The sequence below is a fragment of the Enoplosus armatus genome, chromosome 17 (assembly GCF_043641665.1).
Source record: "Enoplosus armatus isolate fEnoArm2 chromosome 17, fEnoArm2.hap1, whole genome shotgun sequence".
Lineage (NCBI taxonomy): Eukaryota > Metazoa > Chordata > Actinopteri > Centrarchiformes > Enoplosidae > Enoplosus > Enoplosus armatus.
The window spans coordinates 6,905,862-6,918,215 of record NC_092196.1 but is presented as its reverse complement, the minus strand read 5'-3'; the positions used below and the strand labels follow the sequence as shown (position 1 = coordinate 6,918,215).

The following is a 12,354-nucleotide window of genomic DNA, read 5'->3' as shown; positions in this document are numbered from 1 at the left end:
GCTGTATTTCTTCAGCAATGAACTGTCACTGGAGAGAATATAAATTAATGAAACGCAGTGGCCTGCTGTATGTTTGTAAAGTCAGTTCCATCAATACTAAACAGGATTCAAACTGCAGTAACACTCTCAGTGCTGTAACCTGCACAAGAACATTATGTCTAAAACGTGGAGATGCATCCACTCTGTCGCAATGTTTCATAAATGTATACGAGAAACACATGAGATTCAGTAACGTGTCGACTCAAAGTACAACGTATTTCATCTTGTCTGCAAACAACATCTCTACTCCACCCTACAAACTGTTATTTAGCTAGAAAATCATTGTCTTTCACCCTAACTTTGGTTATTGATGAGCTGTACCTTTCCCTGTAGTGGTGAGTTATTGATAATCTTTACCTCGAAAGGCAACTAAGGATTTGCACTCTAATTAGACAAAGGTCAAATAAACTGATATACTTCTGTAACATGGCGTCTGTGACAAAGAAAAGATTAATTTATATGAAAGCAACAGGCTCATGGCTCAGTTAAAGGTGTCTCATCAACTATAAAAAGGTCCAAATCCACCAAATCCCTCTAATATGTTGACAAAACTGTTGCTAAAGAAGAGAGCAAGAACAGATATGGGACCTGCCTAATAAGTGTGTCTGCACAAAGATCAATGTTACAGTGTGTAAATGAAATAAATAAAGGTCAAAGTGCTTGAAGATCCAATATACCAGTGTGTGAGAAGATACAGAAAGAGTGCTCTAATCAGATACTGAAGCCTCAGCAATCAATTACATGTTTGTGTATGTGTGCAACTGCGTAATTGGATGTTTGTTTTCCGCCTGCTACAGGCTATAGGCAGGAGTCCCAGTGTATCTGCAGGTCATAACTGTCCAGGAAGTCTGCGGAAAAGACACTCGGGGGTGTTTTGGGGCCCAGTGGGGCCAGCGTGGGGGTTTCCTCTCCCCTGTCTCCTCCCATGGTGAGGTCCAACCAATCCATACTGTCCAGCCCTTGCTCCCCCTCCGCTGCCATGTCGAAGGTGTCCATAGGGGACAGGGGATAGTCCAGGATGCTGGGAGCGCACAGCATTTGACTGTGAAGGTCATCAATCAGAGTTAATAGGCCGCCGGGCTCCACCCCCAGGAGAGGCTTGCCGGTGGTGCTTTCCAGAAAGTCCTCCAGGCGTCCACTCTCGAGGTGTCGCTTCTCTTCCGTGGTGTCGGCCAGCTCAGTCTGAAGCTCACACTGCACTGAGGGGGCCGACTGTGGGGTGTCGCAGCTGGGTGGGGTGTCGCAGCTGGGTGGGATGCGGGGGGATAGCAACAGCTGAAGAGGGAGTGGAGGAGGGGAAGAGGCAGAGGGGTTTGGACAGTCCAGTGAAGGGTCTGGTGGTGGTTTGAAGGTGGTCGACATTTCTGAAGGGAAAAATGACAGAAGTTTAAAAATGAAACATCGCTCACAATACAATTACTCATCAAACTGCTGAGTAACTTTTATTACACAACAAACAGAACAGACCACGTTATTGCATCTTACCTCCTGTCTGCAGGATGGTGTCAATAAAATCATCTTCGTGCTCTGTATCCTGAAAACAGACGCACAGAGGGAACAACTTGTTTATTCTTCAAAACTCTATGTAAAGTTCACATAACTGTGTGACATGAACAAAACAACACACCGAACCAGACTGCAGAGCAACACAACTTAGCTTCATATAGGTTAGTAAAAATCACACATTTTGGATTATGAACATTACATTCATTTTGCACAAAGACACGATCAGACATGCAGTGCGTCTTACTTTGTTATCAGGTGATGAGGCGGCCATCTTGATGGAAGCTGGAGGACTAAAGAAGACATCCAGACTGGGGCTCACCTCCTAGAGGAAGAGGACAATGAAGTGACAGAAACAGAACAACAACATGAAAAGTTTCCATTCACTTTCCAAAGTCAGATACCAGGACATCCTTTACAATGTGACTGGCTGATACCAGTCACCTTGAAAGATTATCACTTGGAGATTGCTTACAATTTGAGAGGAAGGTGATGAGGTGCTTTTCCCTGAGGGAGCGGTCTCCTGGTCCTTGAGGAAAAGCTGCAGACTGGGAGGTGCTGACAGACACGGAGCAACTTCCTGCTGAGGCTGGTCTACAGACACCTGAAGTCCCCCATTCTGTGGCTTCAAATCATTAAAAAGAGTGGAAGGATAAGTACTCGTAATCTAAATTGTACTTTCCCTACCTTTGACCTTATTCATTTTGGCCCTACAACACATTTATGGTTACAAACACATTCAGTCATCAAATATGATAACCAAGCTGCTGCTACTCATGCAAGGATTTCAAACTCCCACTTAAAAGCCTTCTTCACTAAACTTAGCCTACTGTCACCCCTGTTATAGGAGTCACTGGAGGGTTAAACAGATCAGGAAAGACTGCTGATGACAGCAATATGTGCCATCAGCACACAGTGTTCCACTTCATCTTGTGCATTGTCGAGGCAGGCCGTGCTCCAGCACACCTGCACTCACCGAGAGACGCCGCACATCTCAGTTAGCCCAGATGTGACGGAGTCTTTGTTCCTCCTCCGTTAACAACAATAAATCATAATAATGGAGGATGTCATTAGAGTAATTAGCAAAGCAATAATAATCAGCATCGGGCTTGTGTCGCACTCTTATCAGGGACTGCTGTCACTGTCTCAAACAGCATACATCATTAATTTCCAGCGGACTCACTGGAGCAGTTCTCATGTTTTGCTCTGTCTTTATGGAGCATTAACAGAAGAGTCAGCTGAGAATGAAGTGTGTGTGTAGTACGATGGGGATCCATGAAATGTGTATGAACAATTAAAATGTTTCTCCCTCCCTTGATTTAAGGATTAACATCTGTTCAGTGACTATTTGTGGCGGCAGAAATGCCCCCATTCAGAAATGCTAAAAGGTCGTCCTAGACCTAGAAAAGGCGAACATAGCTGTCAATTTTATGCTACCACCCAAACACAATACTCCAGCTACTTTGAACCTGGCTACAAATTCAAATCATCAGTGTCTTGATTTAAACCTCACCTTTGTCGTCCGTTGTTGCAGAAATCCCACTTGGGTGCTCTGTTTGGTTTGATTATCAGCTTCAGGCAGCTGAACAGGGCTGTGGCCAGGGAGCTTGGCTGGAGTGGACTGTAGTCGCTAGTGGAAAATGAAAAATGTAAAAATTTAAACAGTGTAGTTAGTATAAGTATTGTTGTGCTGAATATAGCAATAAAAAGAGTGCATTGGAAAATATGGAAAATTGCCTTTTTTATGAATCACTTCTGATCCATAATGCTGACATGTTGTACCTTTAATTGGTTAAACTGCGATCATGCAGAAGCAAAAAATCTGGATTTGGAAGTGGTCTGTCGACAGCGAGTCATGTACCTGCACCGTGATGTGATTGGTTGCTTTGCCCTCAGGTGCATCAGTTCTTTGGTTCTCAGTGATGTGACTGGTCAGTGCAATCAGGAAGTGGTTACCGTTGCTGTCGGTGACCAGAGCCGGGGCGGAGTTACTCTTAAGGAGATCCAGTGGGAAAGGAGGGGCTGAGCCTGACTGCTGGTTCAGGTACGCTTGAGACACCTGGACAAAAAAACGACCACAATTTTTAAAGGAAGAATCTTTGTGTACATTTCACATTTCTTACCAGCATGCAAAAATAATTCAGCTCCTCTTGTGATTCTACAAATCCAGTGATATTCCACATTGTTCAGGAGCATCCTTAACCACAGAACTTCACTGGCATAATGAGGAAATCTGACTACTGTAAATGATATTGTGGAGCCCGATCCTGACCTGTGGTGACTGCAGTTGCGCCTGTTGTTTCTGCTGTATCAGCACCTGTTGCTGCTTCAGATGTATCTTGGTCTGGATCTGGATCTGCTGCAGTTGTTTAGTCGGCTGCTGCTGCTTATTGTGCTGTTGTACAAACGACTTTTGCTGCTTCAGCAGAATCTGTTGCTTCAGCTGCATCTGCTGCTGGTGTTGTTTTGACTGTTGTGAGTGCAACAGTTGCTGCTGCTGTTTGAGCTGCTGCTTGTGAGACTTCTTCTTTCTCTGCTGAGAAAGTTTCTGCAGGTTCTGCTGAGTCTCCAGCGTCACACCGCGGTTCTGAATTGTCTGCTGCTGGGCCTGACTGCTGTGCTGTTGCTGTAGCAGAAGTTTCTGTATGGCCTGTTGCTGGGCCAGCTGCAGAGTGGTTTGCTGCAGACATACATGTTGTTGTTGTTGTTGTTTCATCTGTGTGCTCATCTGCTTGACTTGGAGCTGAAGCTGCTCCTGCGCCTCCTGAGTTTGGGTCGAAGACTGTGGTAATCCATGAGAGTCTGGTAATTGCATAGTTGTCTTAGACACAGCTTCCTCTGCCTCGATGGCTTCCTGTTTGACAGTTACCTTGGCAACATCCATCTCACATGAAACGGACAACGGCGGAGGGGGAAATGGTGGATGGCCAGACGAGAGAGGGACATCGGGCTTATCAGGAGGTTCTTGTTTAACTCTTACGAGAACCAGCGGCTCTGGAACTCCTCTCTTCCCGTGCTCCAGCTGCATCCTCAGCACCTCCACCAGCCTCTGTTTCTGCCTCAGCATCCTGGTCAGCTCCTCTATCTGCTTGTCTTTCTCCTGCAGCATCTTGTCTTTATTGTCCATAGTCACCACTGGAGCTGTGGCTGCCGATGAGGCCGGGCGATGTTTCTGCAGAGAGGCTGGCTCTAAAGAGAACTGACAGGGTGCCGGGGTGGAGCACCTCGGCTCTTCTTTAACGTCCGCTGGAAGCTGAGCAGCTGAACGTGGCTGAAGGCTCAGCTGGGTGAGAGGTGAACTCATCTACACAGAAAGAGAAAAAGAAAACTGGTAAACATAGGGAATGAAATTATAATCTATTATACTCTATACATAGTCCACCATTATTACAAAAAAATGCTTAAAAACACTTAATTATAACTTAATGGTGACTCTCAATGTAGTTAAGTATATATCAATTTGTACTAATTATACATTGTTAACACGTACAGTACAGTACTAGTATGTCATGTACATTAATCATTAGTGCACATGGGATTTTAGCAAAGTAAAATCGATTACAATTATGTATGCTTTTTTGTTATGGTTTTAGGGAATCAATAACCATACTCGTATGTGTATGAGATGAGTTTCAATACATTTATGGAGTAATCTAAGTCAATGTGTTACAAAAATAACAAAGAAAAAATGCAGACCATTTCCTCCAAGGGGTCGCTGTTAAAGCTGGTATCTTCTGGGCTCATGGTGCCCGGTGAGCAGTCAGAGGGGGCGAGCGAGGCGGTTGGGGCTGACATGAGTGTGGCTGCAGCTGGGGGGGCACTGCTACCTGCTTCAGCCACACAGAGGTTGATGTGACATTAGTCAGGAAGCACAAATGTAATGTTGTTTTACATGATGTTTCCTTCGTCTTTGTCTTTTAACACTTAAATATGTAATTCTGTGAGGAGTGGTGATTGATTTCACAATATATCACACCTCAGAGGAAGTACAGGTACATTTTCTGTGTGTGACTGACCGGTGAGAGAGGCTGTCTGATGGCACTGAAACTGAAACTGTTGCTGTTGTTGTGATGTATTGTTGTTGGTGGTAGTTGTGGAGGATTTTCCTGCTCCTTCAGCCCCTGGCCCTGTGGTACCCCCTGCTGTTGGAGAGGAGGTAGTGTCACTGCCTCCATTCAGCTCCTGGTAGGTCCTCAGCCTCTCAATGAGGTCGTTTTTGGTGCCGGAGACCGGCAAGCTACGCAGCTTCAGCTCGGACTTCAGCTCCGCGACCTGACACGAGACGGAGTGAAAGAGAAATCGGGATTGAAGGGCAAGAGCGAGGGGAAAGCGAAGAGATGAGGATAAATATCAAGAGGAAAATTGAGAAGGATCAAAGGAAGAGGAAGAGAGAAAACAAAGAAGACAGCGTAATCCATCACTGTCTCTTCCTTTGTCAGCTCTGAGTGGGCAGGCCACTTCTCGGTGACAAAATTGTGTTAACAGAGAATCTTTTACATATGTCAGCTTCTATCCACCAGTTACTCCACCGACTCAGAGCTTGAGCTTGTAGACAGCAGAGAGGGATGTTGGTCTTCATTGTACTGATTCTAGACTGAAAATCTTATAATCATAGTATCAGCAAGGCATCCAACCAATGCTGCTCACATCATGAGGCATAAGATATGTGGTCATGAACTAACCACGCAGCGTTCTTTTGGATTTGTAAGTTGTCGTGCGGCTAACCTTCATTTCATCCAGGTTTGGAGGTAGAGACGCTGGTTTTGTCCAACCTAAAGGAGCAGAGCTCTGACGGCTGTGACTGCCCTGGTTGGAGGCGGCTGTTGAAGGGGCAGCGGCAGGCCGAGGTGGGGAGGAGGCGGTCGTGGAATTGGAAGAGCAAGAGGAAGATGGCTGCTGGTCGGTCTGAGGTCTGTTGGAGAGAAAGTCAGAGGGAAGAAAAGGATAGTGATCGCTACAGTCTTTAAATTCCCACCAGTTGAGGCCAACATTACCTCCTCCTTTGACAGTTTGTCTGGTTGTTTTTGATTATGTATGCTTGATAACATACTCCCAGACAGACTCCCCTATCCCAGGCTACAAAACAAAAGTGTTGCTACACAATAACAGCTTGATCATCCACAAACAAAATGTACCTGGGTGGTGCAGGCAGGATGGCGTGGTAGTTGTAGTGCTGCTGCTGTTGACTGAGGATCTGGAGCTGCAAGAAGAGCTGCTGCTGGTGGAGGATTTTGGCATAAGATGAGTCCAGATGGGGAGGAGGCTCTTTATCTCCCTTCTGGTCAGGAGGGATGTACTGATGGTACTTTAACTTTTTAATCTAGAGGGCAACACAAATATAACAAATAAGTGTTTTAGATGCTGCTGCTTCTATGACTAATCTGTTTTAGGTTAGGTTTAGATGTACTGGTTCACTGAAACAGAATCGTCCGCATGTTAAAAACAGAAACAAAAATCCACCTTTGGCTTGTTGTCCTTAGGTTTCTTGTGTCTCTGGGCAGAGCGGTCAGAGTTTGGTTTAGGTTGGGACTGAAACAAAGAGGAGGGATGCTGGTAAGTGTATACTGTAATTGGTTCTATAACAATATACCCCATATGATCCACAGATCATAAAACACTTTCAAACCTCTATTGTTCGGTTGGCCTTGACAGATGCTACTTACCTTGATCTGTAAGGTCGCACCTGTCCTCTGGGCAAAAAGTGCTGCCGTCCCATTGGTCAGCTTCAGTGAGGGGGAGGATCCAGAGATTGGTGGGAGAGGAGGAGCAGGAGGAGGGACCTGATGGATTGAGATAAAAACATACTTCATGGCTACACCATAGCCTTACCTAGAGCTACATCAATAAATCGATAGCGATCTCATCATATTTCAGATATATTGGTATTGGTGTATATGTCAGTAGTAAGAAATGGCAGCACAGAAACTAGGTTTGAGGTCATTTACAAAGAGTGTCACCTTTACATATTGTATTACAGATGTAATAGCTGACTAGTTGATTTGTCATCTGAAAAACGTAGGGCTTAGTATGGATCTGGGTCACCATTCTTTAAAAATCTAATTCAAGAGATCAGTATCAAAAACATAGCTTGCTATTGTAGTGGAACTCACTTTGTACTTTTTACGATCTTACATCCATGACACACAACATGTTAGTCACACCGTGACAGCTTCTCTCCACAGGGATCCTACCTGTGCAGGAGATGGGACGCTGCTCCCAGCCAGCGTCTCCAGTGGAGAGGGCAGGGGTACCAGGCCCAGGGGAGACTCCTGGCTTATCGGCTGCTCTGGAGACAGACTGTAACTGCTGTCCTCATCACATGACGAGTTGTCACCTGAAGCCTTAGGAAACTGTGTCTCTGAGAGGGTGGGAAGATGGAGAGGAGGAGAGGATTGATATCTAGGCAGATAGAAACACTGCACTGTGCCAATGAACTAACTCCCTGGGAGCATCCCTAAAGTCTGCCACAATTATCACCAATGCTTCTTCTCCAACGTCTGCTCCAGAACTGTCAGCCAGTGCATTTATGTGATGGCTGCTGCAGAATAACCCAAACTGCTTGTCCTCTTTGCCTGCACATAATGTCCATAAAAGATGATATCTGCTCTTAAATGAATGCTTCTTTTGTCCATGGTGTGGCCAGGATCAGTCAAGCTTTATCCCAGTGATAGTTTTCATTCATCTAAGTTCACTTTCAGTGCAGCCAAATAGACAGACGATGGCATCTCTCTAAGGAATGACGTTACGCTGAGAATTGGAGGATCAGTTGTGTAATTTATGCTATGAATGCATTAACTGTTTATGTGAAGGCTCCTCCTGTTTATACTGGCCTTCTGTGCCACTAATGATATTCTCTCCACAAAATGTTTTCCAGGCAGCAAATGAATGTAGCTGAATAATATAAAAATGGACATATAAATCAGGGGAAAGTACGTAAAAACCAACGGCACAAAAACTAGTCAAACAACGGACAAATGTTTCCCACATCAGCCAGGATCACATCAGGTCGAAACGTCCTCCAGCTCAGGAACGGATCCAAGCCGTGGTCCTCCTGCTGATTTTCCCCTCAGGGATATCATATAATCATTTCATTATTATGCAGACTTTTGAGTCTTCACAGGGGTTTAAGGAATAAAGGTACGTGCGTAGATCCCCTGGACTAGGATCGAGACTTTTCTTATGCTGGTGGATGTGTGTTTTTTAATTACAGGAGCTGCTGTGGGCGGGAGCAGACAGCTATGTAAAATAAACCGCTGGTCATTAATTCACCATCAGCAGGCGATGATGAAAAGACAACATGGGGCTGATTTAATACCCTCTGATCCAATAATGTGATGACTTCCCTACCGCGGCGCTGCGCCCATTGTGTGTGTGTGTGTCTGTGCGTTGTGATTCGTATGCTGGTATCTTTGCATGTCAACTCTGTGTAACTCTTGTGTTCCCACTGCTCCTACTGTAAGTGGCGATAATGTAATTGTGTTTATTGCGCGGCAGCGACAGAGATGGATAATCCACTGACACTGTGCCTTTATTGAATCTCAGCATTCTTTTCCTCCACACATCAATCAGGCAGCTGGACCCACTGTCTCTGATCTCATCATCTAATATCTGACAGCACCGGCACTGGACTGAAGATGCAATAAAAGTTAGATAGTACTGCTCCTTTGTTTCTTTTATTGTTGATGTTGTAATGGTAAAAGGGTGAAATTGGGGTCATTATATCTGTCACGATGCCCAAATTGCAACCGAGTGAAATCACTTTCATTAATTTAGAGTCCTAATTCTTCAATTAAGATTATTATTATCCTAATAAAAGATAATGGGTCTTATTAACAGACACTGTGGCCATTTAAAGCAGAGAAGGAAGAGATGTCTTCACTTTCTGTCTGTCAGGCAGGGATGCTAGGGCATACATGATTTACTGTATCCTAGTGTAACGTTTCTAAACCCACAGCAGTGGACGTTTGAAGCATGAACACTCAGGCGGGGGAGTTTGTATGTGACATGGTTGTTGTGTACATACTGGATGTGAATGTGCATTTGTGCCTTTGTTTCAAGTGTGAGTGTGTGTGTGTTTATGATGGCTGGAGGAGGGGGCCAGGAGGGACGTCCTGTCAGGAGCCTCAAAGTGTGGGTGTGTTGTGATATATCACACTTTTGAATTTATATAACACCTCCCTCCTCCACATACATACAGGGCAGATTTTATTTAGAAGTGGATTCAGGATTTCTTGGCCACTAGGGGGCAGAAAAACAACAAAACAAGGTGACTTTAATGTGTAGAGCTGCTATAAAGTTGTTATAGCTCACACGTTAGGAGACTTTTGCCTAGTTACACACTCAGGCTATACAGAGCAACATTAGTATTCAATTTAAGTCATGTTCTTTGGCCACCAGATCTCAATGTACTTCCACATCTTCCAGCACTGTTTGATTCAATGTCAACGGTTCAAAAATATCGATTAATGGCAGGTTTATAGAGTTTATTCGGTTTAGTTTAACCCTATTTTTTAATTTAATAAGAGGCCTCTTACAAGAGACGGATAGGAAGAAAAGACTGAAGAAAAGCATGAATAGAACTCCTAAAATGCAGGTTAACAAGTAGAAAGGTATCATAAACAGATGGGAGCCTGAAACCAGCCCCCATTACTACATCTGTACTCTTACAGCCGTTCCACTGTAGCTTGTTCCTGCCACACTGTTGGTGTTGCTGGTGTTCAAGGTAAAGGTGCCCGCTGTCAGCTTAATCAAACATAAATAATTCAACACTTGTTGGCTCCACTAGTCAGAAGTGATTGTGAGAGGAGTTAATTGTAGTCCAGCTGAAGATGGCAACAGTCCAAGAAAGAGTTCATCTGGTGGAAAATAATTGTAGAAACACTGAATTGTCTTGGATGGACTCCATATCTCATTTTGACACCCTGTGGGAGTGTAAACAATAAGTCTGAAACCTGGCCTGGCTTACCTGTGATAGCCTGTTTGATGCTGTTGTGAACTGGTAGGATGTTTTTGTGGATCAGCTCCATGGGCCCCGGCCGGTGGGAGATCTTATCGTTCAAATCATCGGCGAGGCGGGCTCTTTTCAGCTGCAGCTGCTTGGCCTGAAGTGACGGCTCCGCTGAGGTCTCTGGAAGCACGCAGAAACCAAACGTTGGAAAGTTCTGCCAGTGTGCCCAGATCCTTTAAGTTATTTGTCAGACCTGCCTAAACTCCAGACAGTCAGGAGGCTCCGTGTGGCACTCACCCTCCAGGATGTGCATCCGGATCAGTTCAGATCGCTCCGGCCGACTCCTGATCTTCCTCTTGAGATAGTCCTCAGTCTGGAAAGAGCCAGAGACTCACTCACTTTTGGATTTACACCACATCATTTTTCCATAACTAACATTTCATCTGCCCAGATCTCTTAAGGTCATACCTAGTTTTTGTCTTTTACAGTCATCATCACCTGTGCTACATGATATACCATTTGGTGCAAAGGCTCCCAACTTCTTTTTGTCAGATTTACCCCCACAGCCCTGTCAGATGAATTCAAATGCCAATTTCAATTTATCCATTGCTTTTAGCTAACGCTCTGTTTATCCATTCATTTTAGCTGTCCGTTAACCATTTATAATTACAATTCATTCATCATTCTTTGCTCTCCTCTATTTATCCATTACTTTTAGCTAACTATTTCAACTGTTTATCTATTACTTAAGCTATTTCACTATTTATCCTCTAGGCTAATTTGAGCTTTTTTATGCAAATTTCTAATTAGTTGATCTACACCACAATCTTTCCACATACCCCCAAGCAACTGCAGATGTACCCCTGGTTGGGAATCACTGATTTAGTGGATACTTTTATACACTGGGCCTTACAGTCCAATCAGAGTATTCATTTTCTGTGCAGATGGCCTTATCTCAGCTCTTATTTGTCATTTCCAGCCTCTCTGTGTTACATGATCATTCATGAGCTGCTGTAATGACGTCAGAGAGAGTGAATGTCTGCTTGAAACAGGCCAGTTTTGACTCCAGTGACTGATTGGAGGATGACGTACTCACCCGTGCTCGCTCCAAGCTCCGTCTGTGTTCGTGGAAGGCAGCTGAACTTTTCAGTGCTTGAAGAATAAAGAAGAGAGAGGGGGCATTAACATGGCAGTGTGTACATTCATATCACTGAGGGGAAATGGAGAGCAAAATGGCTTTGAATGGCTCTTTGCTCCTTCAGTTCAGTTCTAGTTCAGTGTGAATAGTTTAACTGATGGTGAGGATTATTGCTCTTACATTACCAAAGCTTTTCCTTTCTCACACTTTGAGCGCCATGTCAGTGTAGTAAATGCCTGCTCTCACAGTACAGGCTCACATGTTTATAAGCCATGACAGAACAAAATGCATAATAAGCCTGGGCAGTGGTCCCATTAACAGGCTCTGTAGAAGGCCAAAAATCTCAAGGTATACGGAGAAATGTAATGACTCTGAGGGTTCCAGTCCAATGAGCCTCTTTACAGCAGTGGAATTTATAAAAATCTGCTCAGCATTTGCAAATGACTCAAGCAAGCCTTCCTGTAGGCCAATTATTATGCAAAAACCCAGGGATTAGTGGTGCTAGAAACCTAAGAGCCTAAAGGGTTGTGATGACACCGAAATGCTGAGTTAAATGCAGCATATCAGTACAGGAATTATGATTTTGCTTCTAAAACAAGAATCTAAACCTCAAACTATTAAATAATATTATATTGCATGTAAGAACACATTATGCAGGCAGGTTATTGAGGAGCTATGTATCACAAACTGAGCAGGATGGAGAATTGTGGAGAATCATATACGTTTT

At 44.3% G+C, this 12,354-nt stretch overlaps 1 protein-coding gene across 1 annotated transcript in view; it reads right to left on the bottom strand.

Annotated features, from left to right (window-relative positions):
• Positions 1-807: 807 nt before the first annotated feature.
• LOC139300390 (myocardin-related transcription factor A-like) overlaps positions 808-12,354 on the bottom strand; it is a 31,571-nt gene continuing 20,024 nt past the window's right edge. Inside the window, exons 5-21 of the mRNA XM_070923462.1 lie at positions 11,586-11,641; positions 10,787-10,862; positions 10,508-10,669; positions 7,734-7,900; positions 7,206-7,322; positions 7,003-7,071; positions 6,678-6,862; positions 6,268-6,454; positions 5,559-5,814; positions 5,239-5,372; positions 3,815-4,846; positions 3,404-3,601; positions 3,056-3,172; positions 2,018-2,167; positions 1,790-1,867; positions 1,525-1,573; positions 808-1,403 (exon numbers count right to left, since the gene is read on the bottom strand). Of these exons, the coding sequence (XP_070779563.1) occupies positions 838-1,403; positions 1,525-1,573; positions 1,790-1,867; positions 2,018-2,167; positions 3,056-3,172; positions 3,404-3,601; positions 3,815-4,846; positions 5,239-5,372; positions 5,559-5,814; positions 6,268-6,454; positions 6,678-6,862; positions 7,003-7,071; positions 7,206-7,322; positions 7,734-7,900; positions 10,508-10,669; positions 10,787-10,862; positions 11,586-11,641 (3,599 nt within the window). The 3' untranslated portion in view covers positions 808-837. The remainder of the gene's footprint in view (positions 1,404-1,524; positions 1,574-1,789; positions 1,868-2,017; positions 2,168-3,055; positions 3,173-3,403; positions 3,602-3,814; positions 4,847-5,238; positions 5,373-5,558; positions 5,815-6,267; positions 6,455-6,677; positions 6,863-7,002; positions 7,072-7,205; positions 7,323-7,733; positions 7,901-10,507; positions 10,670-10,786; positions 10,863-11,585; positions 11,642-12,354) is intronic.